The 25169-nt window shown below is 36.9% G+C and overlaps 1 protein-coding gene across 1 annotated transcript in view; it reads left to right on the top strand.

The window, feature by feature from the left end:
* LOC143405697 (broad substrate specificity ATP-binding cassette transporter ABCG2-like) overlaps positions 1-24430 on the top strand; it is a 37757-nt gene extending 13327 nt beyond the window's left edge. Inside the window, exons 6-14 of the mRNA XM_076864050.2 lie at positions 2470-2621; positions 4440-4687; positions 9874-9956; positions 17600-17689; positions 18895-19019; positions 20075-20229; positions 22457-22546; positions 23371-23456; positions 24259-24430. Of these exons, the coding sequence (XP_076720165.2) occupies positions 2470-2621; positions 4440-4687; positions 9874-9956; positions 17600-17689; positions 18895-19019; positions 20075-20229; positions 22457-22546; positions 23371-23456; positions 24259-24430 (1201 nt within the window). The remainder of the gene's footprint in view (positions 1-2469; positions 2622-4439; positions 4688-9873; positions 9957-17599; positions 17690-18894; positions 19020-20074; positions 20230-22456; positions 22547-23370; positions 23457-24258) is intronic.
* The last annotated feature ends 739 nt before the right edge of the window (positions 24431-25169 follow it).

Raw genomic sequence — 25169 nt, 5'->3', positions numbered from 1 at the left:
AGAAGTGGAGGAATGAAATTTAAGAAACGATGTTTCCTTTTATCAAGATAGAAAAATGTTTGGAAATATTTTAGGAAAATTTTCAATAGCTGAGATTTAGACATGTCATCTTTAAAACTATAGAAACATATTTCCTACTGATAGAAAGGATCCAAGAACAAAACCAGTGAACTCCTACTCTTCTCTCCTTGATTTCACTGCATCTACAGCCCCTCCTTCCCTTTGGATGCTCCCTACATAGTTTCTATCTGTCATCATGCCCTTTCACCCCAAATACTCCCTACTGCAGACTCCAATCAGGGAGGACACATCATCATCTGCACACCCTAGACAATAAACATGACTTTCCCAGGATCCAATCCAGAGCTGCTCAAAATTCCCCAGTTATCCCTACTGTCTCTGTTTATATTCTGCCTCAGAATCCTCTCCAGAAACATACTTTTCCTGTCTTTTTACAACCTGGAGCAGTTCATTTGGTGACTCTCAGCTGTGTGCATCAGGTGATTGTTGCATGAAAGGATGCTGAGTTATCAGTGCAACATACCTGGGAATGCGCCCCCTATAGGTGGTAGCAGCTTCAGCCCTATGACTGTGGTGGTGTCAGTCTCCATCATCTGATTGTGATGGTGTCTACTGGGCCTCTCTGCTCTGAAATTATCATTTTTACCCTGAGAAATGATTAGCATTTTGTGGTCTTATGCCTTGACTTGACCAGTGGGAACCTCTTCCATGTGGCTTTTGTGTTTTCACATGTCCGGTGCGATTCTTTTATAGTACTTTACTTCATGGTCACGATGTTATTTATGGCTTATCATGTACATCTCCTGAGTGAGCACTTTCTTCCAGCGGTCCTGGTTTATTCTGTTTGTTAATACTTAGAGATCAATATCTGTTTGTTCAGTGTGCTCACTGATCCTAGAGCGGCATTGCTTCTAGGTCCATAGTAGACAGAGCTGGGAAGTACATGTATAAATGTGTTTGTGTGTGATATATGTCTATACCCACACATAATATTAATATACTTTCATGTTTTATTTGGAAATATATTAAATAACAATATGAGCCTTTGTATATGTGTATGAGTGTGTGTGTGTATATATATATATTATTTTTATTTTATATATATTATTTTTATATATATACTATTTTATTTATAAATATATATAAATATATTTATAGGTCTATGCTGGGGATCCTCACCTAAGGCTTTTACATACTATGCACCCACTGTATTAATGAACTACATCTAGACTTCATATCTATTTTTTTCTATAAAAATACATGCATAAACAAAGATCTATAACTATTATCGTTTATGTTAGTGTGTATATATTGAAAAGCCCATGAGTTCATAAAAATATTTGTGATTTCAATCTAACACCACTGTCTTATGTTTAGTCTTTGCCATTTTTATATCTGTAAGTGACTTTGGACAGGGAGAGCTTGGGCTGCCATTATTTCAAAATATTTACTTACTTGCTCAGGGAAGTACTTTAATTTTTACTGAAAACACTCTCCCAGTAGTTCTGGTCACTGCTTTTTGTCCACTATCCCTGGAAACTCCTCTGCTCTATCTTTTTCAGCTGCTAGACACACCATCATTGGGAATTTGGATATTCTATTTATATCACCTGCAGACTGGGTTATCACTCTTCTTTTTTTTTTTTTTTTTGTTTACAAGGAGCCATTAGCTACTTTTAATCCACATTTTATTGAAATTATAGGTTCTTATCTCATGTTTCTCTTTGAGACAGAAGATCCTTGGATACATTGTTAGATATACAAGGCCCTTATCAAATACTTAAATTAAAGTGATTCTTCTCTTAAAATATTTTAAATAACAGTTTTGAATAGTGATTTTGGCCTTTGTGTCTTCTACTCATAAGTAATAATTTCTGTAAAAGATAGTTTAGCAGTGTTCCTAGCTTTGCATTAGATCAGAGCTTAGATTCCAACCTTTCCCCATTAGTAACTGTGAGCCCTTGGTCAGTTGCTTAACTTTTAAGCCTTACCTGTAAAAGGAGTAAAATAATAATATTAGACTTTCCTTATAACAACATTGTGTAAATGGAAATGAATTTCACTCTAATTCATTTAACAAATATATCCTGAGTGCTTAGTAATAATATTAGAGTATCTGCAATGCTTATTAAGAATACAGATTTCCTATACATACTCCAAGAGATTGTAATTCCCTGTCTAGGAAAACTATGTAGAAACCTGCATTTTCACTAAATTCTAGCCAATTCTATACTTTGATGTACCAAATTTTAAGAATCTTTAGTCTTCTGAATAAAAGCATTGGATTTAACTTCCCCAATTCTCAAGTATATAAGTTGAAATGAGAACTTTGTAAGAGAAAAACAAGTTGATATGAGATAAAATGCTCTACTGGCAGGAATAAAGCATTTTACCAAGAAGTTTCCAGTTCAGATGTTTAATGATTCATTATTTTCCCTTTTAATTTAGCCTTTCTGAGCAGGAAAGAACAATCATCTTCTCCATTCATCAGCCTGGGTACTCTATCTTCAACATGTTTGACAGTCTCACCTTATTGGCCTCAGGAAAACTAATGTACCACGGTCCTGCACAGGAGGCTTTGGAGTACTTCAAATCAGCAGGTGTGTTTGACCTTTTCATGCACTAGATTTTTCATTCATAGACTCCTGAGGAGATCAGAGGGGGCAGCAGGAGTACTACTTGATCTTTGCATAGACCTAACTGGATTTTCAGCACTCCAAAACATTTTTGATCAGTTTGGTGCCAGAATTTTCCTTCATTTTGCAGAACTTGCTTGTTGTTCAGGGTTCTCTCTTTCTCTTCTCCTATATGAGTATGCATGGCGTGTGTGTGTGTGTGTGTGTGTGTGTATGTGTGTGTCTTGGGCCTTTGTCTGTTCTCTTCCCAGGTGTGGTAACCTTCCCTGATAGTTTAGTAATTAACATGTTACATTTATAGCTAGTTATTCTGTTAGTTGAACACTTTTGAAAAGTCCCAAATCATTGCCTTTTCGACTATGCAACAAATTGTAAATTGTTGTTTTCCAGTGTTTCCCCTGGCACGTGATCTTGCTCTGTCTCTCTGAGGGTTCATGAGATGCTGCTGCATTTTCTAGTAACATTAGATTGAAGATGTAAGTCTTGAGTGGTGTGAGTGACTATTAACTCAATGGAACAGCTGGCCCTGAATCTGACATTAATGGGCCAACATTTCCAGGCTGCTTGGTTCTTTCTATTTCAGATTAAATATTGTGATTTCTTTAATGGCTTTTCCATCTTCTTCTTTTTAGAAGTTTTTGGGTATTATTATAGATGTTTCTCCATGACCCTAAATCAAATTGTTAATATTATCTTTCTCAATTTGTTTTTATTAAATCTTTGTTGTTTAAAAATAATCAAACACATGTGAATCTGGGGAATCCAGGGAAGATGAACTAAAGAGTCAAGCATAGGTCAAGTTTAGATGATTGTGCCACAGGAAGTTGAGGTGACTGCTCAGGTGTGCTGTGCTGGTTATGTTCTCTTGATAGTGCTTCTCTGGGAATTTGTTGTCAATTTGGAATTATGTCAGCTTGAGTTGTGATTATTTGGATCTCTGGATTAAACAGGTTGCCAAGCAATCCTTGCTGATGTGCCTTCTGCCATTCCAGTATTCTCTAGGAGAACTCAACAATACACACAGAAACTTAGTGTTTTTTCCTGGACTTATATTTAGATTTTTGAAGGAGTATTGATAAGTACCAGAGCATATTGATAGCTCCTTGGGGATTTATGAGAAGTGAAGACTAATAACATAAGATGTTCTGAAGATTTCAAAATATTTTGAAATATGCTTTTTTTTTTTAACTTGGGGACGGAATGGTTGAAATATTGTGTGACTGAATAAATAAAAGGAAAGGATGAATCAGTAAAGGAAATAGAGAGCAAAAAGATGAGGAAAAAGTTGAGTCTGTCTTCTCCAGCCATAACTCCATCAGACTTATTGAGTTTTCTCCATTTTCCAAGACCTAGGTTGAGTTCATGGTGGTGTATCTTCTTTTCTAGGTTACAAAAGTGAGTGCTATATCATCCCTGAAGAATTCTTCCTGGATATCATTACTGGTATAATAAAGAGAGAGTCAGAAGACCATGAAGGTATGTGAAGATCTTACATTTACATATTTTTGCCAAATTGAGTTGGTTGAGATTTAGCAATGCAGTGGCTCATTAAAACATGGGCTTGTGAATTCACACATTAGTGCACTGACCAAAAAGATTTTTTTTTTTGCTAGTGAGTAAGTGTATTTTTATCGACTTCACGAATTATCATTTTTTTTTGTACTCAAGTTTCAGATTTTAGGAGTTATACAAATAAGAGTTCACAGAAAAACTGGTGAAACCAGTAGTAATCTGTTACTTATGAGGTAGTAATCTGAGGCCTGTTATCCACTTTTATTCCAGTCAACAACACTGAAATGCCTTTAGATAATGAAGAGTCAGTCATAGAAGCATTATCTGATTTTTATACAAAATCCCCCGTCTGTGGAGAAACAAAATCTGAACTAGAACGACTCTCAAAGGATCAGAACAAGAGGCGCTTATTCAGGGAGGAGATCACCTATGTTACCTCTTTCGGTCATCAGCTCATACACATCACCCAGCGTTCATTCCAAAACTTGATGGGTCATCCCTGGCCCTGGATAGTTCAGGTAACTGACAGATTCTTCTAATTATAATCTGAAATAATCATGTGAGAGCAATTTGTTCTGATATGGACTGCTCCAGGATTGTTTTATCTTCTACCCATCCTTCCATTTACTTGTCATTCTCACTTTATTAGAGATATAGTCAATTGAACCAGTGTTATGGTTTGGATATGAAGTGTCCCCAAAGACTCCTGTGTTGAAAGCCTAGTCCCCAATAATAGCCTTCAGAAGTGGGGCTCTTGAAAAGTGGTTGAATCATTTGACTGCATCAAAGGATTAATTGATTGAGTGGTTGGATTATAGCTTGATAGGAAATTGGGAGGTGGAGAAACTGTAGGAGGTGAGGCCTAGTTGGAAGAAGTAAGTCACTGGGGTAAGGGGTGCCGTGGAACAGTTCATCTTCTCTCTGGCTGCTTCCTTGCCCTCTCTGCTTCCTGGCTGCCACGAGGTGAGCAGCTCTGCTTTATCATGCCCTCCTGCCATGATGTGCCACGTCACCTCAGGCCCAAAACTACTTAGTCAGCAGACCATGGACTGAAACCTCTGAAATGTGAACCAAAAAAATCTTATCTCCTGTCAGGGTCTGTGTTTCTGTGACCAAAATACCAGAAAACAACTTCAGGAGGAAAAGGTTATTTGAGGCTTATGGCTTCAAAAGTCTCAGTTCATGGACAACTGACTCCATTGTTCAGGGCCCAAGGTGACAGAGCACATGCCATGCTTAGGAAGCAGAGATGAGAGGGAGAAGGGGCCTCAGGAAGAACAACCCTGTCAGGGCATGCTCCCCAGTGACCCACCTCCTCCAGCCACACCCCATATGCCTACAGTTACTACTCAGACTTTCCATTCCAACTAGGATGGACTGATTAGGTTTTAGCTCTCACAGTTCAATCATTTCACCTCTGAATATTCCAGCATTATCACAGAAGGTTTTGGGGGACACCTCATATCCAAGTCATAACCTCCTCTTTAAGCTGATTTTCTTATGTATTTTGTCTTAGTGATAAAACATTGAATAGCACAACAGGTCAGACACAATTAAGTTTTTACTTGTGCAATGCTTTGTTAAGTGTTTTCCTGGACTATATAATGCAAAAGTTTTGATGATATAAACAAACTGTAATGGAAAAATCTTCATCAAAATTTTATTTTTTTAAAAAATGTTAAGTAAAGACAATATCAACTAAATATGGCATTTTCTAGTAGCTGTACACTATAATTTATTGATTCATTCCAAAAATTCAACCCAAGAGTCTGTGTTCCATTTTGAGACTCTACTACACTAGTGAATGAAATGGGTAAAAATAAAAACCTCCACTGACATAGACCTTAATTTCTATGAGGACAGAGAGATGATAGTTGAATACAGAAAATATATAGCATGCCAGATGGTAGAGGGACTAAGAAGGTTTAAGGAGAGAGAGGTTTAAGGAGAGAGGGCAGAAAGTAAACCAATGAGTATTGGTTTGCCCTTGATATCAGGTGTTGAAGGAACCCAGTGTTATTGACTACGCCTAAGGGTAGTTTGTTCTGTGCACTGTCTGAGGGAAGAGCCTGAAGGCAGAATGCTGTTATTTATAATTAACTCTCCTCATGAAGAGATTCTAATATTGGTAAAGCCATAGATGTCTCAAAGAATGTGCAGTTTATGCACAGGAAGTAACCAGACGGAACAAGGCTATTCACTGTCCACTTAACTCCCTTAAATAAGATATGATGGTGTTTTTTTCTTTTTTTACTGGTTCTGTGGTAGTGATTGATTATCACTCCTCTGGGCTTTTTGTTTCTCCCCAGTGCTGGGGACTGAACTTAGGGCCTCACACATGCTAAGCAATTGCTCTGCACCTGAGCTAAAAACCCCAGCCCATTTTTTTTAGTTATTCATAGCCCGATGCCACACAAAACACTAGTTCTCTCAGACCATTGGCCCATCATTTATAAGAAAAGAATTTAGCTGGTTGTTTGGGGATCATTATTTTTATTATCAATCATTGAGTTTCTGTGGAGTATTTAGATGTGTCATGTTGTTGGCTCTAAATAACTGACTTCTCAGCATGAGCACCACACTTTTCATATTTAAGTACTGTTGCTTTCCAAGTGTGCCTGAGAGCCAGCATCCCCTTTCCAGTCATATTGTCTATGCTGCAAACATTTTTGATCCTGTGCTTTGGCATTTCTCTCAGAAAACAGGCACTTTGGTTTCTTATCAAAAGTAACATATTTTCTTTAATAGTAGATCTAATGTCATTTGAAAAATTGTCAGGTGAGTTAGATCCATGAATCTCATTGCCCATTGTTCAACAGTGACATGATGTTTGTAATGAGTTGATTCTTTAGATTTATGCATTAGATTTTTCTTTCTTGCTTCTACTACTGGTATGCAATGTCCAAGACACAAATAGTAGTTATGGGCAGGCATTATTAAAACATGGCTACTTGTAATACACCAGGATTGTGCGTGTTTGGGGTCTAGGCTTCCTTAAGGTGCAGACACTAGGCCAAGAGCCTCCAGGTTGCATGTTCAGCCTACTTGCCTCATCAGTGAACTCAGTTCCAACAAAGGAATCCCAGCAATGTTCAAAGAAACAGCAATCTCTAAAATAAAAGTAGAAACCTGTAATTCCCTTGTTTAGCAGGACAACTCTTGTCCAGGTTTGTAAATGTTGGCATATTAGCTGAGGAGCAACCAAATACTTTCTGGTAAAGACCCAGAAGGTAAATATTTGGCACTTTGAGGGCCACATATAGCATTTTTCTCAAATACTCAAAATACTCAACCTTGCCACTTCAGTATAATTCTAGCCACAGCTAATATTTATTAAATAATGAACATGACAGTGTTTAAATAAAACTTAATTCATAGACACTGAATTATTAATTTCACAGATATTCCATATTGAGAGAAATATTATTCTTGAGATTTTCCTCCCAATTATTGGAAAAAAACATTTTTAGTTCACAGGCTAGGGCTATTTGTTCTATGGGCTATAATTTACTGACTCTTGACAAAGGTTCTTATTCTTGTATTATGATTATTTCTCTAAGTTTTTGAAAATGGAGTTGCTAAAATGTATTACATCTTCCTGCTGATAATCCTGTATTTATTGCCTTACTACTGTCCTTTGTTTTGGACTAGTCATTTATTGACATGATTCAGACTTTCTTATCTCACCAGAAAACATATTGGAAAGATCTACAATGATTGGATTCTTTTAAAAAGAAGGTTTAGTGTTCATTTAATGTGCTATGTTTTCTGATCAAATCAATTTGAACAACATTGTCATTAATCACTCAGAGTGTCATTGTTTCTATTTGAATATTAAACAATTAAAGAGTTAACTATGCATCCTCTTCTTCCTCTTTTCCTCTTCCCCTCCCTCTTCTCCTCCCATCCTCTCCTCCTCTTCCTCCTCCTCCTTCTTCTTCTTCCTTTGTGAAAGCTGCAAACAATCCATAGAACACACCTTGAGAAATGTTGTTTAAATACATCTGAATAAAAGCACAATAAAATGGTTGGAGAATTTCTTATTTTATCTGTTTTGAACAGAAACCAGAGGACAGATGCACAAAGCTCAAGATAATGTCATTTGCTCTGTTGTGAAATGTCCAGTTTGCTCCGTGGCTTTCTTTTTCTTTGTACAAGAAGGAATAACACACATGAACCTTGTAAAAGCATGGCATGCTTATGGATTTATTATTTTCTCAGGATGTTTAGAAATTGGCTGAAAATAGGAAACATCCTAAGATAATATCCAGTCTTAGTATAAGATGCCAAGTTTGGATGCAAAAGAAACAAAGAATGCAGAACATCTGTTTTGAAGTTTGAATATCTTTAAAGTTATACTGTGAGAAAGAAAAGACTCTTGTATACATGTGCATACTACATGTCAATAGAACCATCTGCCTTTATTTTGAAAGTCTGATCTGTTGAAATGAAGTAGAGCATGTGCTGAGGGTACTGAAATATGGCAGGACAATGTTTTCCTCCCTCAATTTCTCTTATTAGCGAAGGAATTTTAAGGACATCTCATAGGTGAAACATTTAAATAATACTGTTTCCAGAATCTGGTCTTTACAAACTAGTCTTTACAGATCATGATTCTGTTTTTGCATTTTGTTTGACTTTTTGCCATAAGTGTGCTTTACAAATTAGTTCATGGCATGATATTGTGGTAAATTTGAGGTTTTTTTTTTAACTTTGAAGTTTCCAATAAATGTGGTAAGATTTTTTCTTTATATTACAATTTTCTCAATTATTATATTCAACCTAAGAAGAATTTTAAAAAGAATTCTCCTAATAGACTATATTACAGTGTAACCCTTCACCTTTTGCAAATTAAAACTTTCTTAAGCCACTTTTTATTCTACAAACAAGTGTGATATTGGTCCATTCTATCTGGGGGCCTTCACATACAGTGTGTAGTTAAAGATGGGCAAGAATGGCAAAGAATTGGAGGCTCAGGTGTGTCAAATAAAGTGTAGGCATTGGCTGGGGTTGAAAGAAAAGCAATGTCAGAGGAGATGGTAATGGAACCTTTGAGCATGCTCAGCTGGCTGAGTGCTTTAGTAACAATGACAATGTATTTTCCAGTACAGGTGGGGATATCCCATAGGCTGGATATGAGCATGTCCTTAGCATTCAAAATTCCATTGTTAGAATTTGTGTGTGTGTGTATGTGTGTGTGTGTGATTACGTTTTGTTTATCTGTTAATTTTGAAGTAATGAAGATCAAACCCTAGGTGTGGCACATGCTACAACAGCATTCTATTGGTGAGCAGTATCTCCAACCCTGAAATTTCAGGTATTTCTAATGATTAGAGTAAAGCCACTTATTTTCACTTGAACCTCTTGAAGCACAAAGGTGCAAGTTCACTGACATGACAGTTGAGAGCTCAGTTCTAGCCAAAACTCTGATTTTGTTTCTGAAATGACTTCCCCATGCCTGCATTGCTCTGCTGTGCACTGTGCCTGGAGGAAACTTAGCTTGTCTAGTCCTCAGCTCTCTTGTCCTATCAGTGTCCAAATAACAGAATCCTTACATTTTCAATTTGATTTTTAAAGCAGTGGGACTCCAGCCAAGTCATTTAAGGTGTGCATTTTAGTGGAAAAATTTGATTGGGTAGCCCTATATTTTATAACAAAATTTTACAACTCTTTTCTTTTTCTTTTCATTTTTCTTTTTGAAAAGTTAATTGGCACATTGATTCTGGGACTCGTGGTAGGTGTCACTTTTCTTTTGCTGAGGGATCACTGTACTGAAATCCAAATTAGGTAAGTAAATTTGGATCTTGCTTTTGAGAAAATTCTGTCTCTTGGTTCAAGCTCAGGGACATCAGATAAGAATTTGAATTTATGACAATGCAGGGTGTTTCTGTTTTACTATGGGGCAGCATGTGTTAGTGGATTGTAAATCAATGGAGGAATTACTTTGTGGTTTCACACATATATATGTGGTGGTAAGTTACATACATCTCCTACACAACTTAACCATTTTTAAGTGCACAGTTCAGGGGCATCAGATACATGCACATTGTCAACTGTCACCACCATCCAACTCCAGAGCATTTTTTCATCTTCCCAGGGGGAATCTTCAACCCACCTAAGAGTAACTACCCTCATCCACCTCTGCCACCTCTGCAACCATCTTTAACTTTCTGTCTCTGAATTTGGCCATTTAGGAACTTCATGAATGTGAAGTCTTACAGTATTCATCTTTTCATGACGGCTTTAGTTTCCTTAGCATAATGTCCTCAAGTTTCTTCTAAATTATAACAGGCATTCTAATTTCTTTTCATTTTTAAGGTTAAGGAATATTCTATCATATGTGTATACAACATTTTATTTATCCACTCCTCCGTTGCTGAAAATCTGGGTTACTTATACATATTGGTCATTTGTGTGATGCTGCTATGGGGGTACACATACCTGTTTGAATCCTGTTTCTAACAGGGCTTTGGGACAGAGATCCAGAAGTAGAATTTCTGTTTCATTTGGAAATTCTGTCACTTTTTAAAACCACTACTATACTCTCTTCTACCTCATTTTACATTCTTACCGGCAGCACACAGAGTTTTAATTTCCCACATTCTCATTAAAACTGTTTATTTTTTGTTTTCTAATATAACAGAGATCACTAGATCTTTGGAGATATGTGTTTTAAGTCCTTTTGAAAGGTTAATAAAATAGGTACTTGTCACTCTGTTTTTCTGTATGCTTAACAAAACACTGTTGAAATCTTAAGAACTGTTTGCTAATCTTGTTCCCAAAATGTGCTGTCCCCAACTGCGAACTGTTTGCTAATCTTGTTCCCAGAATGTGCTATCCCCAACTGCCAAACTGCAGAATGTAACTTCCCTCCCTGCCCTCTCCAAGGAAAGTATATAAGCTCTGCTTAAGCTGTTATCAGGGCTCTTTGCTGTCTCTCTCTTTTTCTTTGCTCTGTTCAAGTGAGTTCTGAGCCCCAGCATGCTGGTCAATAAACCCTTTGCCGTTGCATGAGATAGTCTCTTGGTGGTCTCTTCCTCCGACGCTCACCTGACCTTTACACTTTGTCAATTTTAAAATAGGATTATTTGGTTTTGGTGTGTTTTATTGTTGTTGTTGTTGTTGCTAAGCTGGAGATCTTAATGTATGGGTTTTTCATCTCTTTTCAGATACATGATTTACACCTATTTTATCCCATTCCATGGGCTTTTTTCTCTCTGTTGATAGTACCTTTTATGCACAGATGGTTTTAATTTTGATATAGTCCAGTTGACCTGTTTTCTTTGGAGGATTGTAAGCCAATTTTATTGATGCTTTTCATTTGCATGACTTGGGAGTATAGGACACATGATGGGATTGAGTTGTTCCTGCTTCTCACGTGGATAGCTCTTTATCAGTGTTATGATTCTTTCTAGTTTCAGTCATAATGTGTCCTAAAAACTATCATTCCACAATGTCATTTTAAACAGCTGCATCATAGTCTGAACCCAGATTCTGAACATCAGAGTCTGCAGGGTTCTCATCATAATTCTTATAAGGAGAACCACTCCTTGCTAGGCTCCATTATCAACAGCTATGGCTCATGTTACCTCTTAATGGCCAGAGGAGTGGATGGTCTCATCCTAATTTTACTATTGATAACATTTGAAGAATTTTATATTGAATCTATTTTGATAACTAGAAAAGGCTTGATTGCAAAAGCTCAGTCCTTGTCCCAGATGCCAGTCGAAATAATGAGAACAAATTTTTGTGATAAAGAAAAAAATAAGTTTTATTGATTTGCTAGTATGTGAGGAAAAGAGCAGACTAACATTTCCAGAGCTATTGTCCTCTCTTGGGGGGAGGGAGCAAAGGGCTATTAAAGGAAAATTCTGGGACCAGATTCCAAGTGTGACTTTTTTTTTTTACACACTACCTTTATTTTGTTTATTTATTTATGTATGGTACTGAGGATTGAACCCAGGGCCTCACACATGCTAGGCGAGCACTTCACCACTGAGCCACAACCCCAGCCCCACCTAGTGTGACTTTTTTATTCTTGTTAATGAGCTGAAGGATATGATAACCCAGCCTGGGACAGGAAGAATATTAGAGTAGAAAGGTTCATACTCAATGCCTAAAGTAGATCCCTGTTACAGGCCCACTGTTCATTTATTTATTTATTCATTTTTGTTTATTCTAATTAGTTATACATGACAGCAGAATTCATTTTGATTCATTGCCTACTGTTTTTGAATGAATCAATAACCATAAAAGTCAATTCATTTATTCAGGTAAAGTGAATTTTTCTGCTTATTTAATCAGATACTGTTTTCCCATGAAGAGATAATTATTACAGCTGTTTTCCAATGTTAAGTCACCTTTTTATCTTCTAAGGACAGAAACGTTTAGTTGTTTTTTTGTTTTTGTTTTTTTTTTACAGCTCAGCTAGTACTTGGTTTATGTCCTGGGAAGATGTCATTTCTTAACCAAGTTCAGTATACTCACAGGCTCTCAAAGTCATGCCAGGAAGCATTTAGAAATATTGAAAATCTGTCATCAGTTGCAATAAAGAAGTGAAATGCTAGCCATTAAAGTTTTTTAGTAGAAAAATCCAGAGTAATAAAGAGGAACTTTAGCAGAAGGATTCTTGAGAAATTGAACACTAACCTTATCTTAATTTATATTTTTGACTTAGATTTGCTACCACCTTTTTATAAGTTTGGGCATTGTAAAGTGGCCTGTGTATGTGGCTTATCACATCCATCTTGATGTGATAAGTTCTAAAACAAGTTCCACACAGACAAGATAAACTGGGTTTAAATGGGCTGGCTGCAACATGAAGCTAAGAATCCAGCAAAAAAATTATACAACAAAGAAGGTAGTATCCAGTTGGGGAGGACAGCTGTTTGACCTTAAGGTTCAAGCTTCCAGACTGGAAAGAGAGTGAGCAAGCCTGCAGTTCCTTTATTTATACAAAAGGGGGCTTCAAAGGATATCCAAGGAATGTTCTTTTGCCCAATAAGGTAGGAGGTGGACTGTCCAGGCCCAATGGGTAACGCCCAACTACACAGCAGCCTCTATAGCCCAGCCAAAGACTTAGATCACTGGCTTGGCTTTGCATAAACCACAAAATGACTTGTAAGGCCAGACTAAAATCTCCTTGGCTTCAAGGCCGAATAGAGGCTATGCAAATAGCTCAGGGATGGCCTCCCACAACCAGTGATTGATTCTTCTGCTTAGGAAAAAGAAAGCATTCTCAGTTTTGTCTCTAGCACCAGGTTGTCAGAGCTTTCTTCAGAGGTGAATAATCAGGGCCTCATCATTTGACATTGCTGGAGAAGCCAACAATTTAGCTCTTCTTTGGGACCAATCACTGTCTTTGCACTCTATCTAACCTCTGTAACTGAGGTACTGGGTTAGAATCCTGTGTGGAGAATGAGCTTATTTGAATAGTTTTATGGTGTTGTAGTGAGAGCTGAACAAATTAGGAAAAAAAATGTATTTAGAAAAATATTTGAATCCAGTAAACCCACTTAAGGGTGTTTACACAAAATATTTGAAGTCAGTTTGTTGAAGAGGGATCTGCACTCCCACGTTCAGGGCAACACTGTGCACAATAGTCAGTTCAGGAATCGATCTAAGTGTCCATCAGCCCATGAATGAATTAAAAAAAAAAAAAAAAACATGTGCACGAGAGAATGCTGTTCAGCCTCAGGAAAAGAAATTTTGCCATTTGTAACAACATGGATGGAATTGGAGAACACTATGCTAAGTAAAATAATCCATACAGAGAAAGGTAAAAGGCACATGTTCTCATTTATGTGTAAATTATGAAACTACTGGAGTCATAAAAACAGAGAGTAGAGGCTAACATATAGGGAAATGAGGTGATGAAGGTCAAGGTGAAATCTCCTAAGGCAGGATGGATAGGCTTTACTTTTTCTGAGAGATACACTATACTTGGTGGTGAATCCAGCAAATAATACTGTACAATTCACACTTGCTGAGCATAAATGTTTTCACCATAAAAATTATGAACATTTGAAGCAGTAGGTATCACTATAATTATTTTCATTTTATTATTCTTTAACAGTGTGTTTTTGAAACATAACATCACTTGGAACCTAGCACATATGAATATAATTTGTCTATTTATGAAGAAAAAATAAATCAGATCTATTTATCTATCTAGAAGTAGATACAGCACATGGGTTACCACATTGGAAAAACTGGATATATTAAATTCTTTAATAATTATACTTGTTTAGTGTCAAATAAATCACCTTACATATTAGACAGAATTTTACTGTCCTTTCCCAGAATCATGAATATTACTGTATTATTAAATGTGTGACAATAAATTGAATTGGATTTTTGCTCTGTCCCATATTTCTAAAACTGCCATTCAACATGTTGTTACATTATTTCAAATCCAAAAGTTAAACAACTTGTTACCCCTTGGACCAGCCTATTTTCCATTCAATTTAATTACTGTGTGAACTTTTAAATTATAAACAGCCTGAACTCTTAGTTCTTCAGTCTTTAAGTGTGAAAAACAATCTACGGACTCTCTTTTTTTCTTTAAATTAGTTGAGATTATTCATTTGACTTTACATTTATGAAAGTGTTCTTTTTTATCATTTAAATGATGCACATCATCTTTTTCTCTGTTTTTCCCTGTTATTTCAGTTGTTTGGTTAGGAAGGGAAGCTGCTCCCTATTTCAGGGATGTTGGCATGAATTCATGAGATACTTATTTCTGTTGAAGTATAAATTAATTGAGTACTTTTCATTCTAAATCTCAATTATTTTACCAAGAAATAAGCATTAATAGTCTACATACATGTGATCAAATTACTTTTTTATTACAAAAAGTATCAGATTTATTTCTGTTTTGATCACTTTGGAAATCTTGTAGGATAGTGGCTGTTCCATATCAAGGATAGCTGTCAAGGCTACTGATGGTCCTGGCCTGGGTGACTGTAGTAAGGAGCTGAGTGCAGGTTTTATCAACATATCATTTCCTTCCACATGCCTTAATTTCTTATTATTTCCCCTTAAAACCAAGCTGGCACAAAACTCAACTCAAAGTAAATCAAAGACTTAGACGTTAGAACAGAGACGCTGCACCAAATAGAACAAAAAGTGGCCCAAGTCTTTACCATGTTGGCTTAGGACCTGACTTCCTTAACAAGACTCTTAATATGCAAGAAGTAAAATCAAAGAACAATAAATGGGATGGATTCAACCTAAAAAGTTTCTTCTCAGCAAGGAAAAAATTAATAATGTGAAGAGAGAGCCTATAGAATGGAAGATAATCTTTACCACATTACCCTCAGATAGAGCACTAACCTCTAGGATATATAAAGAACTCAAAAAACTCTACACCAAAAAAAAAAAAAAAAACCAACCCAGTCAATAAATGGACTAAGGAACTGAACAGAAACTTCACATAAGAAGAAATACAATTGACCAACAAATATATGAAAAAATGTTCAACATCTCTAGCAATTAAAGAAATGAAAATCAAAACTACTCTGACATTTCATCTCACTCCAGTCAGAATGGCAGTTATCAAGAATACAAGCAATGATAAATGTTGGAGAGGATGTGGGGAGAGGTACCCTCCTACATTGCTGGTAGGACTGAAAATTCTTGCAACCATTATGGAAATAGTAAGGACATTCCTTGGAAAACTTGGAATAGAACCACCATTTGACGCAGCTATCCCACTCCTCAGTTCATACCCAAAGCACTTAAAATAAGCATATTACAGTAATGCAGCCACATCACAAAAATACTCAGCAGTTTTTTGAGTCAATTATTTATAACAATTCAATTCACAGTAGCCAAACTATGGAACCAACCGAGATGCCCTTTAACAAATGACAGGGTAAATAAAATGTGGTATGTATACATAATGGAATATTACTTGTTAGTGTCCGTAAACAAGTCAAAATGGTACCTGGCATTTTGCCAGAGGGAGTGGTTTGTGAAGTAAAAACAGCTAGCCATTAAGATGGTAGAGATTCCTTAATGACTGACTGCTGTGTCTAGATTATGTCAATTAAGTTAAGCTGTGTGTAATCATTATGATGAGGATTCCTTATTGGTTGACTGCTGTATCTAGTTTATGTTAATTAAGATAAGCTGTGTGTAATTAGTTATATATATATATATATATATATATATATATATATATATATATATATATATATATATATATATATATATATACCCCCACTGTCCTACAATAAACGGCTCCCACTCCCACCTTCACAAATTGCTCGTCACCCCACCCACCGTTAGTTTGCTATAGCCAGACTGCGGCAATTACTCAGCCATAAAGAAGAATGAAATGATGGGATTTGCCAATAAATGGATGGAGCTGGAGAATATTATACTAAGTGAAATAAGCCAATCTCAGAAAGCCAAAGACCAAATGTTTTCTCTGATTTATGGATGCTAATTCACAATAAGGGGTGGAGTGGCTAGGGAAAAGTAGAAGTGCTTTGGATTAGGAAGACTGAAACAAAGAGAGGGGAGAGGTATGGGGATAGGAAGGATAGTAAAATGAACTGGACAATATTGCCCTATGTGCATATATGATTACACGACTGGTGTGATTATACATCCTATACAATCAGAGGAAGGAGAAGTTATACTCCATTTATGTATGATGTGTTGAAATACATTCTACTGTCATGTATAACTAATTAGAACAAATTTTTTTAAAAAACTGGATAATCAAATATTTTAAACTTTGGGAGCTTTATTTAGGCTTACTTAGGTTAACGTTTTTATGTTAGGAATGATATTCAGCATTTTTGTGAGTTAATTTGAAGATGAGAGGGTATTTTATGTTAGTTCAGGCTGTCATAGGAGAATACCATGTACTTGGTGGCTTAAACAACAGAAATTTATTTTCTTTCAATACTGAGTCTGGAAGTCTGGGACCAGAGTTCTCTTTCAGTAGATCAGGCTCCTGTGAGGGTCCCTCCCTGGCTCCTAAATGGGGCCTTCACTTCCTCTCATGGCAGAGAGCACCTGATGTTTCTTCCTCTCACCAATTCACTAATCCCATTTTGGGGGCTCCAATCTAAACCTTATTACTTCCCTAAGGACCTACCTACCACCCAGGACTGTCACATTGGGGACTATCTCTTCAACATCTGAATTTTAGGGAGCACAAGTCCATGCACAGCAACCAAAAACTGGTATTTTAATATGTGCATAGTGTGGAGTCACAGAGGCACCACTGAGACACAGAGTTGGGGGAGCAACTAGAGGCAGGTCACACTTTCCTGTCCATTGAAACCTAAAGAGCTATGTTTGTTTTTAAATTGTATTTGATGTCACATTATTTCTGGGAGGAGTTCTGTGGGAAGAAACCAACCTAAGAGCACTGAGTTGACTGAGGAGCTTTTGTTCCCATTCTGTCCTGGCAGAGCAGGGGTGCTCTTCTTCCTGATGGTCCACCAGTGTCTCAGCAGCGTGTCGGTGATGGAACTCTTTGTGAACCAGAATCAGCTCTTTCTGTGAGTTGGTCTCTGTTCTGGTAAGGGGCATTGCTGGCTGGGGGAAAATGTTCAAACCCAGAATTGGAACTGAAATGTGATTTTTGAGATTACTGGTATTTTTCTTTTCTTTTTCTTTGTATTCTTTTCGTTTTAAATTGCATATCTTTATCATGTACAACACAAGCTTTTGAAGTATAGATAAAGATTACCAGTATTAATTGAGAAAAAGCAAAATCTTGATTGGGGTGGAAAAATCAAAAGAGTGTATAGGGCCTGTTACAAAGAAAAGTGAAATTTTATGGAGGGTATGGCAGCACATACCAATTCTGTGGAGAGGAATAAAGGGGCTGAGAAATATCTTTTGTTTTTAGAAAATAATAGGCCACAATGACTCTCTCAAAGAAATTTTCAAGAGATTTGGTAGAGATTAATTGGTGGCTTAAGCAGCAATTTGGAAACAGGGTATGAAGTTGACAAAGTATGTGCCAAGAACAGCCCTGGGTGAATCATAGACTGGAGAGAGCCAGAGGGCAGCCTTACAGGAAAGAGCAGGGTGGTTCTACCCCTGTATTTTTCCAAGATGGAGGAGATTTGTCCATGCCTACATTCCCAGGACAGGAATCATCAGAGAGGGAAGGAGTGAAGATTGTGGTGAAAGAGTTTGGAATTTGGGGAGAAAGGTGCCAGGAAGAGGGGATTTGATTGCTGACAGTGGTGCACATTGGAGGCATGAGCACTGAAGGAAGAAGTATATTTCTTTTTTTAACATGAGAGTAGAAATAAACAAATTTAGTGATATCAAGCTGCTTGGAGGCCTTGGAAAATAACAATGTCAGCATCTTCCCACTCAGAAATGGGGAAAAGGAAAAACAACAGTTACCCCTGAGATTGTCCCCTAAAGTGCTGCTATTCAGGCTGAGGCAACCTCAGAGGAGAAGTAGAGTCTCTGAGGAGAGTGAGGGGACACAGATTGTGTGACCCTGGAGAGGTAAGGTGGGGCCAGAGTGGGCGACAGCAAGAGAGGGTCACAGCAAGAGTCTCATGGGGTGATGCTCCAGGGAAGCTGCACCTGAGGTGGAGAAGGGTGTAGAGGGTCATCCTGGAGCCTATGGGCAGCTATAGAGTTAGACCTGGTGGCAGCAGGAGTCTGCACAGCAGCATCTCATCTGGACTGTGTCTTCTTGGACTAATTGGGATGTGTGGTGTGTGTTTTTGTTCTGCAGACACGAGCTCATCAGTGGATACTACAAGGTGTCATCTTATTTCTTTGGAAATATATTATTTGATTTACTATCCAGGAGGTTCTTGCCAAGTTTTATATTTACTTGTATACTTTACCTCATGATGGGTAAGTAACAAGACAAATAGGATGTGTCTTTAGTTGGATATGTAAAAAAATTTAAGTTCTATTTGCAAACATATTTTTTATTCCAAAAATTATTTTACAAGATATAAGGGAGGAATCATGTATCTATTGTATATTCTCTAGAATAGACTTTTGCCCAAGTAAACGTTAAAATGTATTTACAAAATTATATTTTTCTGAGGGATGCCATGTGTCATACTCAAACACGGAAAACATTTGTAGTACTATTTAAGACTGCGCTATAGGAGCTGGGATATTTAATGCCTATCTATATTTTTTCTCTATATCCTACTTATGTATCTCTATATAGAAATAAAATATACATAAGCAGATAATATCTCTAATATCTGCAGAGATATGTAGAGAGAGATAAAAAAGAGTGTACATATATATTCTCCCCCTGTCCCCTTCTCTAAGATGGTGATTTGGGATTTATTGATGTAATAAAAGTACTCATTTGTTGAAGTAGACAGAATAATTTGTGCATTATGCTCTGGCTTCATTGAATTCTCATTTCTATATGTTTCACTGTTTCATACACACACACACAAATACACACACTCACACATACATATACACACACCGGAATATACTTTCTTTGACAACACACTAAAGGAGAACCAGTAATAGAGCTTAAATTTTTCATTTTACTAATAAGAAGTATGTCATAAGATTAGGTATGGAATCTAGAACAATAGACTCCTGATCAGTGTTCTTGTAACTGTTTGAAATCTTCAGACCATATCACACAGATCATTAGTCATGATAATTATAAATTAGCTTAAGAAACTTCACAGCCCCATTTTCAATCACAGAACCATGTGGCAATTATTCTAAGGGCCTTAGCTTATGGAGACACCTCCCCTCGGTAACATGAAGGGACACAATGAAATTTGTGACCCAGAATAGTTGCATAGTGGATGAGATTTGTGTTCTCTTCTTCATTTCTCAGAATACTGTAGTGCTATTGGCACAAAAAAAATAGCCCCCAATATACCATGAGTTACACAGAACCGATACCTTCCTTTCTTTTTAAGGACTAAAACCAGCGGTGGAGGCTTTCTTCATCATGTCCTTTACCCTCATGATGGTGGCTTTTTCATCCATTTCCTTGGCACTGGCCATAGGTGCAGGTAATAGTGACACAACTACAGCAACACGTATTGCAGACATCTATTTCATATTTATGATGGTGAGTGTGTACTGTTCTTCTCTGGGACACATTTTTTCCCCTTGCTTATGCTTGTACCTTCTTGTCACGTAAGCCAGCTGCAGTATTCTGTGTTTGTGATTTTGAGGCTTTTAGGAGGTCACAGACTGAAATATGATCCATTTTTTTTGTTAGTTTATAATGTAGTTACTTAAGCACCATGTCCTCACTAATGTAATTTTAAAAGAGATTTCTTTCTGACATATTATGAAGCCCTTGATAAATTGGAACTTCCAAAACCAGAATAATTGGCTGATTCCCTCACAAAAGTCACCAGGCTCTCTGCCTGCCTTTCATGCTGGTGCTAGAGAACTGCCAGCTGTTTTACCAGCAAGGAGGTTTGGTGTTGGATTCATTACTCTCCAATGTGAAGGTTTCATGAGAAGTGTAACAGGGGTCTAGCTTGGATATTTCCTATATCTGTGGGTCTAGCTTGGACATCTTTATAACAGGGAGTCTAGATGGACACCTCTTGCATTTTGATAATGTTTTAAAATTACTGGAAAAGTATAAAGTCCATAGTAGTAGCTCTTGTCTGCTTTCCTGAAAATCTCTTATAACCATGTATTTCTGTTTCATCTTTTCAAAATCATGGTTATTAAGTCTTAATCTTTCATGCTCCTAAAATTTGTACTCACATAAATGAATCAATAGATAAACAGAACCTATTACCTCAGTTTCCCCCCTTACAATATCAGCTAAACAAACACGTTCAGCCTACAATAGGAAGAGATGTCTTTCAGTGACACATATGTAGCACATATACTTTAAACACATTTTTTATTATTGTGGTTATCCATATAGTTATCCATAACGTCAGGGTTTGACATAATCATTCAGGCTTAGCTTGCACATACTCTTGCCAAAGTTTAGTTCTTCGCTTTCTGAATTTCAAATCTACCAATGTATACCATTGAGAAAGTGATATTTATATTTCATCTGCTATAAAGAAAATGTCCTTCAATAAATAAAGATGTTTGTTTGATTTATTTGATATATGATTGTTATTTAAAGGTTTCTATGTAGAAATTTAAAAATGCAAAAATTGCTTTTCACCCAGAGAAAGGTCAAGGGTGGCATATGTAGGCACAATGCAGCTCTGTTATTGCTGTGCATATTCTAACCTCCCTTGCTTCAGTTGGCTCATGTGTTGTGTGGGTCTCTTAGCTGCCTCTCATTCATCTCCAGCATTTCTTCCTGAGTCAGCATTGCAATACCGCTTACTCATAGCTTTAAATGGGGGGATTTACCACATTTTCGTCTACTATACCACCTTAGGCCATTTATCAGTTCTAGGCTTTGGGAAACCTGAAGCCTGCATTCTGAAACACAAATTCTTAACATCATGGATACAAAATACAAACTCTTGTAAACAACAAGTCTTGTTGCTGTTTGGAAGTAGAGAGAAATACGTAATGCTCAGGAATGTCCCTCTATCTATTCCTAGTTTGGGGGGATTATTGGGGGGGGGGCGGGAAACATGGTAATGGGTATAATAAGAATAGTCAGGAGTCAGCTCATTGTGTCTGTGAGTTCTGCATTGGAAGATTCAACCAACCACAGATGAAAAACATACAAAACAAGAATTATGTCTCTACTGAATATGAATAATAGCTTTTAGTAATTATTCCCTAAACTATAACATATACATGGTTACATGCATATGGTATAAGCTACATATGTAGCATTTATATGGTATTTGGTATTATAAGAATCATGGAGATGATTTAAAATATAAAATATGTTCATAAAGCATAAAGGATTTACTTTGGGTTCCATATTTTTAAAATGTGATGCTATTTTGAAATAAAGGGATTTGAACATCTGCAGATTTGGGTTTCTCTGTGTGGGTCCTGGCACCAGTCTCCTTTGGACACCAAGAGACAAGTGTACTTCTTAATCTTCCATTATGTAGGAGTACAGAGAATGTTCTTGACAGAGTATTGACAATTAAGGATCTTCCAAGTAAGTAGAATATATAATATAGATTATACTCTATTTTCCTTAACTTAAAACCATAAGCAGCCTTAGCCATGCAGAAATTTACACATGCAAAGGAAGACTAATGTTTAGGGCAAGTGCAAAGTATTTCAAGAGTTGTTCCTAGAGGAAATGTTTAGAAGGTTGTAGGGTTCTTAGAGCCTATCTTCCCTAGAATTTCTCATGAAATTCCTGGACCAGTTCTAACCCATGATTTTTATTTTTGTAGATTTTTTGGGGTCTGTCGTTATATTTTGAAAACATGACTCCTCAGCTCTCCTGGATTCATTACTTCAGCATTCCTTATTATGGCCTAACGGTAAGGTGTCCTTGACTGTCATTGTGAGTGGGTCCCCAAGGTGGGAACAATGCAAATAAAACCTACCCATCTGTTTCCCCTGCCATGACCTATGAATACCTTCCATCCATAATTTCCTTTCAGGAGCAATGGATGAGGATTTCCTAATAGCCTTTTTTAAGCATAATGTCAGGAACTCATTCCTGGTTTTCTTTAGTCACTCTGTGGTTTGAGGGCAGAGAAGGGTGGGGAGAATAAATCTCATAGTAAAGCAGAAAGATTGATGAAAACATTATGTTTCAGTTCAATGAGGAAATAAATAAAGGGATAGGAGACTGGGATATTTAGCTTATGATTAAAGGGAAATTATAAGAGAAGCAGAGGCTAAATAATACTCCTAGCCCTATAGCTCTAGCAAAGGAATCAACTCCAAAGAATGCTGTTTCTTAATGCAGTGTAACCAGGTTCTAACTCCTATAAGTGATTTTGATGAAAACAAGAAATCATCATTGCCATAAATCAGTATTATTCATTGAGCAATACTCTATCATTTTGGTTATAAAGCTTATAGGGTTATACAATTAAGGAAAGAAGAAGGAAATCGCTATGGGATTCCAGCAAGAGGTCTCCCTTCTTGGCCAATTGGAAGCAATATCCCAACCTTAGGCCTCTTGATTTCCAGGGGCAATAACTTTAGTTACTTCGCTGTGGTACACTATGAATATGCAACTTGGTATGCCTTTGAAAATACCATTAAGGATTAAACTTGAGGACTTAATTGTGATAATTCTTTGGAAATTTTTTGAAATTTAAAACCACCTTGCCTTACTCTTTGTTTCACATAGGCTTTGCTGCATAATGAATTTTTGGGACAATACTTCTGTTCAGCACTCAGTACAACACCTGGCCGTATATGTTCCAACTATGTAATGTAAGTTGTATACAATGTTATAAGGGGTTTCCTTATCACTGAGATGAGGTATAGGGGGTCCTATGGTGTTAGAGGTGGTACAAGTCTTTTTAGGGACAACAAACCTTTCTAAGCCTACATTTTCTCACTCATAAAGTGAGTCATTATGCACTGATGCATGTGAGTATGTAGTACTTATATTCTGCTATAATCAAATTGTTTTCAATGTGGAGAAATGTTCATTGGGGCCTTTTGAAAGATTAATGTTTGAGTTTTTGAGTGATTTTGAGTTTTCACTTTTCAGAACATTTGAATTTAAAACAGGCTGCTTTAATAGTTTAGCAAAGCTTATAGTCTTGATTTATGGATTTTGTGCTGTCAGCCCAGACCATGGACCATAGTAGGAGCTAACAGGCAGCAGTAGCATAAAGGGAATAACATTAGGATCTGGATCTAGTGTTTCCCTCTGCTCACATGGTGTTGTGTATGACTGACTTGGAATTCTCCCTATCTGTGTTTATGTTCTTTAGTGAAAACACATATTTCAGCAACTGGAGAAAGAAATCTCATTTTTACATCATGTCCTTAAAACAGAAATACAGGTTTTAATAAACTTAGAAGTCCTTGTATTATATTTTTAATATTTTACTTAATCATTTGAAATTGATACAAAAATAATGAGAGAAAAGAGAATGCTGGTATCCTAAATCCCTTTTGGGAGTTCTTAGTAATATGAAAAATTTCTATTTTGAATTACCAACCATAAATACCTCCAGGAGGACAGGTTTTATATACTGGGCCTCCTCTCCTTGTTTTGATCTAGGTGTGTCATGTTTGTAGCACAGAGTGACCACCAGACTGCTGGGCAGGATGCAGTGGTTGGAAGTGTGGGACTAGATAAGGAGGAGCCATCACAGGCTTCATGCTCACCTAGGGCTCCTTCTCACAAGAAGAAAGAAGCGGCTCCTCTTACAGCAGAGGCCATGGCTATTTAAAGAACTGCTAAATATCAAATGCACAAGAATGGCAGCAGGCCACCACTGAGGCTGCAGCATGTGTTTTAGTACCAGGTGCTTTTCCACCTGTGGAAGAAGCACCTCTATGCTCCATCCTGCTCTGTTCCAGCTGGCTTTTAAGGTCTAAGTCTGTTTCCTGGGCCTGCAGGTAATATCCTGTGGCTGAGTATCTGCAATACTCATCACAGTGTTGGAGTGAGAGCCGACAGACATGACTCTGGCTGGAAGCCCTTGCTTCCCTCTGTTCCTGGTTTTAGAATTCTTAGCCTGTTTTTAGGAGGGTTATCTTGAGGGTAAGCAGAACTACAAGGAACTTTGATCATCTAAGGAAGGGGCATAGGCATCACCATTTAGGCTACAGTTTTCCTCATCAGGAGTAAGTGAAAGATCACTTTATAAACATTTCTGTTCTTGGAGAGGATAGTATTACAGACTTGGAAATAAATGAATTTAAACAAGTAGAAATTTGGTTCATAGTGTGACTGTATACTTGGCCAAGTTCATTAAGCCAACTTCCCTTCCTCTTTTAAATGAGTATGATATCTATACCCCTTCTATTTATCTTATTCTAATTATTTTATTCTAATTATTAAGTAAGATATTAGGTGCAAGTTGCTTAGCATAGTATCAAGCTAAATTCTAAGTATTCAATGACTAGTAGCTATAGCTATTGTGTATAAAGGGATAATTGTTGAATTTTGTTAACCTATAGATTTTT

The sequence above is a fragment of the Callospermophilus lateralis genome, chromosome 8 (genome assembly GCF_048772815.1).
Source record: "Callospermophilus lateralis isolate mCalLat2 chromosome 8, mCalLat2.hap1, whole genome shotgun sequence".
In the NCBI taxonomy this organism is placed as follows: Eukaryota; Metazoa; Chordata; class Mammalia; order Rodentia; family Sciuridae; genus Callospermophilus; species Callospermophilus lateralis.
The sequence above is the reverse complement of the archived record's forward strand: the minus strand, read 5'-3'. Positions and strand labels throughout refer to the sequence as shown.